Source organism: Lytechinus pictus, chromosome 2 (assembly GCF_037042905.1).
Source record: "Lytechinus pictus isolate F3 Inbred chromosome 2, Lp3.0, whole genome shotgun sequence".
Classification (NCBI taxonomy): domain Eukaryota; kingdom Metazoa; phylum Echinodermata; class Echinoidea; order Temnopleuroida; family Toxopneustidae; genus Lytechinus; species Lytechinus pictus.
This window is the reverse complement of record NC_087246.1, coordinates 39957878-39971223: the sequence shown is the minus strand read 5'-3', so window position 1 is coordinate 39971223 and position 13346 is coordinate 39957878. Positions and strand designations below refer to the sequence as shown.

General features: G+C 33.7%; 2 protein-coding genes across 2 annotated transcripts in view; both read right to left on the bottom strand.

The window, feature by feature from the left end:
* Positions 1-8554, bottom strand: part of LOC129279758 (leukocyte receptor cluster member 1 homolog) — a 25406-nt gene extending 16852 nt beyond the window's left edge. The window contains exon 1 of the mRNA XM_054915826.2: positions 8517-8554. Within this exon, the coding sequence (XP_054771801.2) occupies positions 8517-8554 (38 nt within the window). The remainder of the gene's footprint in view (positions 1-8516) is intronic.
* Positions 7836-13346, bottom strand: LOC129271795 (uncharacterized). Its single transcript, XM_054909062.2, has 2 exons — positions 12170-13346; positions 7836-10797 (listed from the first exon to the last, which is right to left on the bottom strand). Exons 1-2 carry the CDS (start codon positions 13268-13270, stop codon positions 10387-10389), a joined length of 1512 nt encoding a protein of 503 aa, XP_054765037.2. The 5' UTR covers positions 13271-13346; the 3' UTR covers positions 7836-10386.

Here is a 13346-nt window from a genome sequence, read left to right as displayed (position 1 = left end):
TTGTGAAATAATAATTTTTATCTATAAATTGTTCTTCAAAACGGCATCGCTGATCGGATGTACGTCATGACGAAGCGGTTCGAGGGTCAGGTCTATTGTCTTTGCTTTGTTGAATAATGGATCGAGGGATCTACGGGAGATCGGGTCTGGTACGAAACGTCTCATTTTTACCATTTATAGTGAAATAATTTTTATCCCTTTATATGCATTAGGCGCATGAAGGTTCATAGATAAATAAAATTCATCCCTACAAACCGATTTCACCCTCTAACTATAACTATGGATTTCCTAGGGAAATCCATCTTTGTGTACATGTGTCTCTTATACATAATGGCCGGCGGTTCAAGACTCCATGATGAAGAATCAAAATATAAAAAAAAACATTATGAAGTCCTCAAGACTAGACCACTCAAGGGTTCATTACATGCCGCCGCGCACAGAAAAATCAAGACATTTTGAATAGAAGTCGTGTGTTGTGGACACCTGAAGTGGGATCGCAGCACGCCCGACCCACTAGTTAGAAATCCACTGCCAAACGCAGACTGGACTCATGTACCGTAAGTAACAGTCTATTAACCGCACCTTTTTCTCGGCGGGATAGAAGCAAAAGTCGGGGGTGCGGTTTATCCACGGTGACGGGTCTGAGCCAGCCCGTCATAACCCCTCCCGAACATGTAAGACGTCTGCCAGTTCACAACACATCGAGTGGCTGGGCGTAGCCGCCCAGGGCAATGTCGTTTAGAGGGGTATGAGCCGCAGGTAACGAGAAGCGATTATTACGATCTTATCAAATATTGTCCATAACAAACGCGCCCACCTTCATGACACTTTATTCTCGGTTCAAAGCAGCGAAGTTCCCTGGCTAAGTTCAAAGAGAAGCCAAGCATACTCGGTAATATTTTGTCACAGCTGAGCGAGCGCGAGAGTTGAGTTAGCTGAGCTAGCTTGCGTTGTATTGTGGTTATAGTGCGACTTAAGCTGGCGCTTTTCATTTAAACCCTCGATCCCCTCCAAAGTCCCGTTTCGCACCAGCTTATTTTTTCTTTCCTGTTTCCTTTTCATAAGATACCATGTACACCACGCACGAGACAGACGGCACGAAGCCGTCAAACAAAATTTTTTAAATGCCAATTTCTTTGTTTCTTGAACCTTCCTGTAATCCCATATCCAAAATTCATGCTAAGACATCGAATGCTAGACAAATTCTGAAAGTGATTGTGAGTTTGTGATGCAAGAAATGTGAATGTTTCTTCCTCCTACGCCGGGAAAGACACAGATCATTATTTGATAAGATGTACTGGTACCGTATCGTAGTTTGCAATGTACATGAACGGCAGTGCTGTGTGTGTGTACACTGTGACTGTGAGGTGAGTGAGTGTGTAAGTGGCCAATATTGTCGGGACCTTTCTTTTTTGCAAACATTTGTAGATGAATTGATCAAGAACAGCAGATTCCGCATACCGGTAATCTCTTTGGATACTTTGAAATCTTTAACTTAGTTTTTGTTTCTTCATACCTCAAATATAATGTGAGAAGGATTTTTTTTTTTTTTTTTTTAGTCCAAAGTTGGGGGTGCGGTTAATCCACGGGTGCGGTTTATAGTCCGTTACTTACGGTATATATATACTTTATCACGTGGCATTAAATTTTGGGTTTCATTCTCCTTTAAAGAAAACAAAATCTAATGTTTCAACAGTACAGTAGGATATCGCAGACAAGGTCAAGTCAACTTTTTTCAACTTTGCCATAATACTCAACACTTTGATTGTAGGCATCAAGGGAAAGACACGACATGACAACTTGAGTGTGCCACTCCTAGTACCAATGAGGTCCAAACATTAACATGTATGGACCTCATAGGCGACAATGGCTTAAAAACAGGTTAGAACCGTTAATGTTTCCTGCACCCAAGTATTTTTATGATATTACTCACTAAATACGAGTTATATGCTGGTTTGTTTATGATTGATTAAAACATTGCCCATGAAATATAATCCTAGTCCTACTTTCAATGAAATAAAATAAAGGGAAACTTACATTTGAGTCCTTTTTCGATCTTTTCTTGGCAGTCGGTCCGGTCACCATCAAGCACTCATTCAATGAACAAGGTTATGATATAACCTTGTTCTCATTTATATCTCCATGTGTGGCAAAATAAGGATGGCAATGTTTTTTTCTCTTTTTCTTTGGGACAAATGCTTGATTTTTTTACACTGACAGTTTCCATTACACCTACCGTAAGTAACGGACTATAAACCGCACCCGTGGATTAACCGCACCCCCAACTTTGGACTAAATAACATTATATTTGAGGTACGAAGAAACAAAAACTAAGTTAAAGATTTCGGCTTACCTTTAAAATCCAATGTCATGAATCGATTACAAAAATCTCTAGATTTTAAAATGAGAAAACAACGGATACGACGTCCTTGTTTTACTAACCATTTTTTTTAAACTTATGTCCTAGCGAAAGAAGTGGATAAATGGATACGCGGATACGTGGATACTATTGGATACTTGGATACTAGATACGTGGATACATGGATACGTGGATACTATTGGATGCTTTTTTTTAACTTAGGTCCTTGCGATAGAAGTGGATACATGGATACGTAGATACGTGGATACGTGGATACGTGGATACTATTGGATACTTGGATACTAGATACGTGGATACATGGATACGCGGATACGTGGATACTATTGGACACTTGGATACGTACTGATAAGTGGATACATGGATACGAGGATAACGGATACGAGTATACGGGCTGCGGTGTTTCTTTTCATTTTTATTCTTTTATTTTTTGTATAGGCTTACCTATTGAATTATTTATTAATTAAATTCTTGTGATTTTCACAGTAAACTATAAGAGAGAAAACTGGAGTTGCGGTTTGTTAATTAAAAAATATATATACCCTTTTTTTTTTATTGTACACTAATGTATTGCTGGTTTTTCCTCTATAAATTTAGACATTATAATGAATATGACTTGGATTTTGAATGTTTGGGAGGATAAATATGAAGCAATTCGTATAATATAGGCATAGCTCATTTTCTGTCCTTGTAATGTTTAAATACTTTCCTTTTTTATGTTTTTCTTTTCTTTTCTTTTCTCTTTTTATTTTTCTTTTCTTTTCACTTCTTTTTTTGTTTCCTTTTTTCCATATTTTTTTCTTTTGTTCTTTTGTATAGGCTTACCTATTGTATTTTTGTATTAATTAAATTCTGGTGATTTTCACAGTAAACTTTAAGAGATAAAGTGGAGTTGTGGTTTGTTAATTTAAAAAAATTATATATTCTTCTTCTTTTTTCTTACGTTGTTTTGTTTTTCTTTTCTCTTTTTTATTCTTCTTTTCTTGTACCTTCTAATTTTGTTTCTTTTTTCATTTTTTCTGGTTTTCCTCTATAAATCTAGAGATTATGATGAATAAACATGGATTTTGAATATTGGGATGATAAATATGAAACTGATCGTGTTTTAGACGGCATTTCCAGATTTTGCAATTTTGTGGCGCATTACGTGTGGTTTTAAGTCAATTCGCAACTGTTTGGACAATGAGTTTGACAATGAGTACATGATCCCTATATTTTTTATGTTTTATTCTCTTCCGTATAATTCCTCTTCTAATCTAGAGATTTTGCTGAATATGGCGAGGATTTTGAATCTTTGGGGAAATAAATACGGAGCCATTCAGAAAATTATTTTAGACGAGATTTTAGACTTTTGCGATTTTTTGGCCCATTTTGTGTGGTTTTAAGCCAATTCGCAAGTTTTTAACACTAGCTGATACCTTTAAAATGAGCACATGGACCCTTATTTTAATTTTGTTTACTCTTTAGATATGCATTCGTCTACAATTTCACATTTCTTTTGTGAAAATGACATGGATTTTTTTTTAAAGCGCAGCACAAAATGTACTTGTATTATTTTCTGGTATATTCCATGTTTGTAACAATTGTTTTTGTCACTTTATACACCATTGTTGTCTACTGAGGGCGCGCTTGTTCCAAAACAGGTATAATAATTTAGTTTTACCCTATTCAGTATAGGGGCTATTCCACGGTTACTCACGTTACATTTGGAGACACCTTGACTCATACTTGGAGCTGTAACTCCATTATTATTGATAGGAACTAAACATCTCCTTATCACAACAAAGTACACAGTCTGACTATCCTTTGTATAAAAACAAAACTTGGGAAATTTTATGATGCTGCTGGCAAATCTTTGGAATGTGTCGGTTACTCACGTTACATGATTTGGACATGCATAAAATGAAAAGTCGACATAAGTGAAAAGTCTCCTCATACAAGGCTTTTATGAAAGTTGATTATATCCATTTCAAAGAAGTATATTAGGGAGACAAACTTTGTACATAATTAAAAATATAAAGAACACATGGTTTTTACTTGGGGTGCAGATAATATGGTTACTCACGTTACGGTTACTCACGTTACATTTTGTCCATGTATGGTTAACAACACAAATGTCATTAAAAATTCAATAATGTGTGTAAAATTCATTGCTAGGAACATCAAAAAGAGATTTTATTCAAAAAATTTGAACAATTGGAGCTTTATTAGGGAGTAAGAGGGAAAAGTATGATTTTGCTTACTAATTATGCATAAATTAGCATAATTGCTTAATACCAATTTGCATGAAATAAATTACTGTATAGTATTGTAGATTATGTCCAAGACAACCTGCATGCAAATTTTCGGCGTGATTGTATGACCACTGATATTTTGATGAACAAAGAGTCACATCAAAGAGGTGTACCCTCATTTTGCTTATAATTAATCAAAAATAACTTTACAACTCACCATGAGACTTAAAACTCGACATCCCACAGAAAATGTTACCTAACTGCATAATTTTTACTGGTTACTCACATTACATGATGGTTACTCACGTTACAAAGTTACTCACGTTACAGTTTTTCTTCATCATTTTTATAAAAAATTGTACTTTTTAATGATTTTGATAGTCATCACTGTGTCAAAGATTGTTTGAAGGAAGAGAATTTAAAATCCCACCAATTAACTGTGAAGAATTTTTCTCTTAGAAAACAAAGTCAGTTTTTTCGGTTACTCACGTTACATCACCTGAGCAGGTTGCAATATTTATTTTTGAATGAGTACTACAAATTTACTTGAAAAGCTGTTGTGTATTTTAGGTAATTTGACTCTTCTAAACTTCAGAAATATATAAAGTGGTATGTTGTTGCAATAACAAAATGGTAATAAGGCATATTTCATTTTCACTATTTTTCTTGTATTTTGGTACAGAATGGAAGACACAACTTTTGACCATTTTTTTCCAAAGTATACATATGAAAATAAACTTTTTATTTCTTGTTCCTGAAACTATCATGCATGAAGGACTTAAAGTATTAAAAAATTCAAGAAAATATTGAATTTGAATTTTTAAGCTCATGTCCACCAACCTGTGGAATTGCCCATAGGCACCTTGTTACAAATTCGGAAAGATTGATGAAGTTTAATATACGGTATGGACAGAGTGAAGATGATTTAAACTCGTTTGCTGGGTGGGGTGGGTGGGGAGCGCTTTTTTCGAAAAGGACACAGGGGCGCCTAACTCAGGTCGGTTTCCTTATAGGGATCAAATTATTGCATACGCCTTTAAAAATGCTTTACTTCTTGATTAATCTTTTTCTCTTCTCATTTGAATAATTCGTTTCCAATGTATGCCCTCCTTTTTTCTTTCCTAATCCGAACTGCTGTCAGTTTATACATGTATTTAAAGGGATGGTCCAGGCTGAAAGTATTAATAGCTTAATAAATAGAGTAGAATTCATTGAGCAAAATGCCGAAAATTACATCAAAATCGGATAACAAATAACGAAGTTATTGAATTTTGAAGTTAAGCAATATTTTGTGAAAACAGCTGCATGAATATGGGTTAGGTGGACTGATGATGTTATGATCTCCACTTGTTCTTTTGTATATTTTATGAAATTAGGTTTATTCAAATTTTTTCTCCAGGAACCTGAAAAATTGGATTGACAACTGATATAGTGCGATAGTTATTTATTGCTGCAACTTATTTAATTATAAGGGAGACATATTATTCACACAAGTATGAAATAATGAAGAAATAAGGATTTTATGTATTAATATAAGAAAACGGAAAGTGGAGATGTGACATCATCAGCCCACCTAATTAATATTCATGACAACTGTTTCACGAAATATTGCTAAACTTTAAACTTCAATAACTTTATTATTTCTTATCCGATTTCGATTATTTTTTCAGCATTTTCTTAGTGAATTCTACTCTATGTATTAAGCTATAAGTATTTTCAGCCCGGGCCATCCCTTTAATTTGAGTGCTAAATTTTTAATTCGTTTTGTAGACTGTATGTCTGTGAAAAGAGAGAAGAAAAAATGGAGAAAGGACATAATGAAGCTTTCATTACGAGATAAAATGGGTTTATGAGGGAGAGACAAATAAAAGAGCAACTATAGGTGGTTTCGAACCGCCTCGATCACAAGAATCCCCGTTAAATTACGAGAACATTTTTAGGCTAAAAAATACCCATTAATTATTCCTGCATTCACACTGCCCCGAAACATACCCTTTCGGGATAAATTCCTGAAGTTAGGAGCATGCGCAGTATGGTCTAATAAGCAGGCAAGGCGCGAGATTCAAAACCACTTGCCCAGCAGCCACCCACGGCGCCCGCGCCCAACGACACGCTGGGCTAAAAGTTCCCGTAATTTGCTTTCACATCGCCAAAATACCTGCGACCTTGGAAAAATCCCCGCGAAAGTTCTCGTAATTTCGCCAAGTACCTACTATTTAGCGGGTATTTTCTTTCGGTGAAATTACGCGTAGTTTGCTTTCACATTACCAAAATACCTGGTATTTTCTGATCGGGGTAAATTTCCCGATCAGAGAATACCTGGAACTGACCAACTTCGAGGCGGTCTGAAACCACCTAGTAAAACAGGAAATATAAATCAAAGAAGGATTAAAAAAAAAACATTAAAAACCCAAACAATTCTAAAGCTTTTCCTTTTTCTGTAATCTTGATTTTTTTTTTAAAGATTTTTACATACTCCCCCACCCCATTTCTCTCTTTGCCTCTCTCCCTCTCTCTCTCTTTCTCTTTCTTTCTATATCTCTCCTCTCTTTCCTCTTTCTTTTTACAATATAATTATTCATATATTATCATAACTTTAACTTATATTATACTCGGTAAATAAATAAAGTGCTAAATTAGGACTCGCACAGCTTGTATAATGACTGCATTTCTAAGTGCTGTGTTTTTATTTGTATTTTAATTTATTAAATACTCAGATTTGCTGTCACCTATAAGCTTTTTTGGTGCTAAATTAGTAATTCATTTTTATAATGTAAATATGTAAACATAGAGAAAGTGGAAAATGGCAGACAGAGATCTATAAGATTTCAATACAAAATAAAAGGAGTTTGATATTGAAAAAGAGAGAGAAAAAGAAACTCAGAGAAAATAGGAGGAGCACTGAGATTAGAAACAAAAAAAGAAGGAAGGATTAAAGAAAAGATAAATGAATTTTTCTTGACGGTTTTCTTGTTATTGTAATTTGTTAACATTTAATTTCTTTCACTCTCCTCACTTTCATTCACTTCATCTTTTGTTCTCTCTATTTCTTTTTATTTCTTTGGTTTATGTCTATACATCTTTTTTTATTTTAAGATGTATGTGTTTTTTAATTGGTTTTTTCTCGGTTTTTTGTTATTATTTTGTTTGGGGGTGGGCAAATTAAACACTATGAAAAAAAAGAAAGGGAGAGCCAAAGAAAGTATCAATACAACAAAAATATAATTTAAAAGCGTGTACATTGTATTTTATTATATATCCACAATAATAATAAATATTATCAATTGATAATATCTTTTTTTTTGCCAAGACATTCTTTCATTGTACATGAACATTTTTTAAGGCTGCATAATATACATATAAACTCAGGCTATATGTATACTTCGGAAGACTATCGACTATACCAGATAAAATATTCTATGCATTACATCAGAGTTAACTTTGGAAATTGTATCTTTCAATTAAGCATTCTGTTAACAATTGGATTCACACTATGAAAATTATCATTTCATAACTTGAACAAAAAGGCTAATTTTACATCTTAAAAAGTTGAATGGGGTAATGTTAATATATAAAATCAAAAGAAATTAATACAGTTTGGTAATGACATTTCAAAACATTTGAGCATTATGTCAATGATACGATAATTTTGTTGATAGACCTATTTCATTTATTACATTAATAGTTTTCATATCACATAAAAATATAAAACAATACTAATTTCTAATTTAATATAACGTATAATACGGTTGAGAACGACTAACTCTCCGCTATTATAGATGAAACATGTTTCTTTAAGAACAAAGAAAGCGCTGTTACCATTGACTCTGAGAAATTAAAACTATGCATTGACTTCCTCAGCTTATAGGGAAAAGATATTGACTAACAGTCTTCTGGCTATTTACCGAACATCTTTCTTTGTTCCGTACTTCGATGGTGACATACGTCCTCAACATAGTTTTAATTTATCGAAAAATATTAATTATTTTTTTCCAAATACGTTATTAACAATCTTTCTTATTACAACCTCATCACACAACATTTAAACATTAATTGCATCTATTACATAATACAAATATGTATAAACATTATGGTATAGAGATAAACTTAATAACCTAATAACATTGTCAAAGAAAGTCGACGTAAGAAATGGAGAGAGGTTGTTATTTCATATAATATTCATTACTTTATTTTTTTTTTCGAAAAATATCATTAATCTAAGTTCTATTATTTACTGAGAAACTGCATAAAAATGAACTTAATTTCTTAGAAAAACTAAATATATCAAGTTTATCAGATTGTGTCATTTATGAGAAAGCATTCGAATGTACATATTGCTTTCTTTTTTCTTTTAAATTATTCCACTTTCTAAAATCAAGAAATGTTATGATATTCTAAAACCAGTTAACATAGAAATTCTTATTATATTTTACTAAAATCGAAAGAGCATATATATTTTGTTTTGTAATGTATTTCTCTAAATGTTCTAGAGGTTATGTCGTCATACCTGTAATAAACCTAATTTAATTCCTTTCACTCAACAATAAATATTACATACAACTATTTACAATGGTCAAATAATTAGCCCTATTCATTTGTTATCTGACCGTTTTGGATGGACACACCAGTCTTCCGTTCAAGTGTATTTTTGGATAGCGTCTGTAGTCATATTACAAACTCTTTACTTATTGATCATCTGAAACATCGAGGACCCCTTCATCAAATGTTCGATACGTTATTTCATACTTTGAATAAGCATAATTATAACTTCTTCTCAACATAACATTAACAAATATTTAGAATATTCGGATGAATACGTATATTTACCAAAAATCAAACTTTTTAAAGTCAGTATTGTACACAATAAAGACGCTCTTTAAGAAATTTATACAACGCTGTTTACTATAACTTACAGTAATTGTTTAAACAGTTGAAACAAGTGTTTAAAATCTTAAAGAACAGAGTTAAATTTTCAACATTTAATTTTCAATAAATTAAACTTTTTTGTTTGAAATGTTAAACAATTATTGAAGGTACATAGGAAACAGCGTTATATTTTTATCTTAAACAGCGTTTTTACTGTGTATAAGGTTCTGAAAACATTAAGTGCCAAAGCGATGATGTAATATGCTCTTATCAAGCTTAATAATTTAAATGCTGGTCTTGGTTGTGATCCATCTAAGATGCAGAAAGGTGTATTTGCTTGAATCGTTTTATTATTTTGAGTAGAATTTGGAAACTTCTCCACTAAAGAGTTCACAAAGTAATGTTGTATTCCCAGATCCTGAATCATTGTCATTCTTACTAAGCTTGAACGAGATATCATATATCTCTCCTGAAACTATCATTGCCTTGCCATTAGCTGCAATTAGTTTAAGAAGTCCAGCCGATGTACTTCTCCCGATTATGATTTGTTTATCTCCTCTTTCTTCAGCTAGTTTTATCAAGGGCTCCGTTGCTCCAGTATTTATTGCCTGTGATTTGCCGGTCCCAGGTGGTTCTATCATGATCACAAACATGTTTGTATTTTTTCTTCGTATTTCCAACTGGTTTTTGTATCCACCATGTTTCACTAATAAGATATGTGGCAGTTAATATCAACGATGTTCATAAATATCATTCAATACTGCAGAGAGTATACTTCAAATAAGCGTAATAAGTGTAACTTCTTCTCAATACAAGATAAACAAATACTTAGAATATTCAGATGTAACGTAAATTAACCACAAATAAAACTCTTTGAAGTCAATATTGTATAATATGGTTGTGATAACATTAATTGTCACTCATTAGAAATTCAACTGTAGTAACACCACGCTCTTCTAACGAATCGCAAATGTTCCTTGATATTGCACTATGCAATTTATGAGAGAATGCTTGAATGTATTCTTCCTCTTTCACTTCAGTGCTTTGTCTCCAATTGATGTTATCCGGTCGTTTTTTGACGAACACACTAGTCTTCCCTCCAAGTCTCAGTTCCACGTATGTTCCGTATTCAGAAAGCGATTGTACACATGTTTCGAACTCTTTTTTGATTGTAGATCTGAAACGTCGAGGACCACTTTGTCTGAATGCTCTATATGTTATTGCTTTTCCTGGAAAGCGGAGGATAGCCGGTTTTAAGTCATCAGGTTTGGGTTGTACTTTACAGCCAGCAATGATTGGTTTGAGAATTTCTTCGAGCTCCTGTAACATGAGAAAAATAAAATATAGTAATATATAACTTTAAAATAATTACAGCATTTTTTTTACACTGGCGTATATGAATTATCATTATATTTAATGTTCGTACAGATGTATACCAAATTTTTTTTTTTAAGTATGTATATAAGTTTTCATTATTCAATTAATTGCAGTATATTCAATAACAAACAAGTGGAATGCCTCTGGCCGTCTCACCTGCATCACGCGATTCAATATAGCAGCAGTGCTGATTTTGAAAACTACTATAACTCGCACAAGATGTTCAGTGATACTTGGTTACTCTTATTTCCACGTTTTATGAACTAGACCAATACACTTATAGAGATATGATGGCAATTCAACAAATACCCCCAACGTGGCCAAAGTTCTTTGACCTTACATGACCTTTGACCTTGATCATGTGACCTGAAACTCGCACAGGATTTTCAGTGATACTTGATTACTATTATGTCCAAGTTTTATGAACTAGACCAACACACTTTCAAATTTATGGCTGTAATTCAACAAATACCCCAATTTGGCCAAAGTTCATTGACCCTAAATGACCTTTGACCTTGATCATGTGACCTGAAACTTGCACAGGATGTTCAGTAATACTTGATTACTATTATGTCCAAGTTTCATGAATCAGATCCATAAACTTTCAAAGTTATGATGGTAATTCAACAGATACCCCCAATTCGGCCAAAGTTCATTGACCCTAAATGACCTTTGACCTTGGTCATGTGACGTGAAACTCATGCAGGATGTTCAGTGATACTTGATTAACCTTATGTAAAAGTTTCATGAACTAGGTCCATATATTTTCTAAGTTATGATGACATTTCAAAAACATTTCAAAAACTTAACCTTAGGTTAAGATTTTGATGTTGATTCCCCCAACATGGTCTAAGTTCATTGACCCTAAATGACCTTTGACCTTGGTCATGTGACATGAAACTCAGGCAGGATGTTCAGTAATACTTGACTAACCTTATGGCCGAGTTTCAAAAACTAGGTCCATACACTTTCTAAGTTATGCTGTCATTTCAAAAACTTAACCTCAGGTTAAGATTTGGTGTTGACGCCGCCGCCGCCGTAAAAGCGGCGCCTATAGTCTCACTCTGCTATGCAGGTGAGACAAAAACTATATTCTTTTTATCATCACCATTTACCGAAAATAAATATAAATTATAATACACTTAACGTATTTGTATTTTCATTTTGATAAATGAGTTCAATGTATAGAAGCTTAACATTTCTATATATTCTATTGTTTTGATTTCTATAATGTGTTTTATTATGATTACTACATTTTACTGTTTTGAATAAATCGTAAGAATTAAAGTATTAAATGATATGTTTATATATTCACCTTCATAATGATTTCCTTCTGTGCCTCACAATGCTCCACAAATTTAGCAGCAGCTTCTACAGTATGTTGAGGCACGGTATGACTGTGTTCCCCATCTGAATCAGGATTAAGCAATTTCTCACCGATAGTAGTTAAGACGTGCAGGCTGACAGCTACACGTTCTATATGGTCCCCCATCTTACTTTCACAAGTTGGCTTTCCTTCCCGAATATTTTCATTCAGTTGTTTAGCGTGTTCATCGTGCATAGATCGCAGCCATATTTTGCTTTCTTCAGAAAACGAATATGTGACTTCTTTTTCATGAAGCCTCTCGATTGCTTTAACGAATTGCATTACAGTAGGAAGCTCTTTTATTTCTTCGTTGGCTCTTGTTACGTTGGTATAAGTTGGTCTAAAACATTGTGGAGCATATAATAAAAAGCGATGATGTAAACCATTGCTCTTATCTGCCATCATGCTCAATAATTCAAATGCTGGTCTTGGTTGTGATCCACCTAAGATACAGAAAGGTGTATTTGCTTGAATTGTTTTATTGTTTTGGGTAGCATAGTTCATGCTTGAAACTTCTCCACTAAAGAGTTCACAAAGTAATGTTGTATCCCCAGATCCTGAATCGTTGTCATTCTTAATAAGCTTGAACAAGATGTCATATATCTCTCCTGATACTATCATTGCCTTGCCATTAGCTGCAATTAGTTTAAGAAGTCCAGCCGATGTACTTCTCCCGATTATGATTTGTTTATCTCCTCTTTCTTCAGCTAGTATTATCAAGGGCTCCGTTGCTCCAGTATTTATTGCCTGTGATTTGCCTGTACCAGGTGGTCCTATCATGATCACAAACATGTTTGGTTTTTTCTTCGTATTTCCAACTGGTTTTTGTATCCACGATGTTTCACCGATGAGATATGCGGCAGCCGCTATCAACGATGTACATAAATATCCTTCACTACTACATAGAGCAGTAGCTTGTTTCTTGATGTACGATGCTACTCTGGGTGGAAGAAGTGTTTCACACAAAACTGGATCTAATTCATGAATCCTCCTATGGAGTTGGCCCCATGTTTCAAAAGATTGTTTTCGGATGAAAGCAATCTTAGACATGATGTCTAGTTAAACTGATAACTTTCTCTCAATTAAGCAGCTCTTTATTCCAGTCTGCTTCTCTGGCTTTAAGAAA

Excerpts from the sequence above, each read along its gene's own strand:
- LOC129271795 (XM_054909062.2), bottom strand. The coding sequence starts at position 13,270 with ATGTCTAAGATTGCTTTCATCCGAAAACAATCTTTTGAAACATGGGGC. Across the intron at positions 10,798-12,169 it reads AGAAGGAAATCATTATGAAG|GAGCTCGAAGAAATTCTCAA; the intron begins GTGAATATATAA and ends CTCATGTTACAG.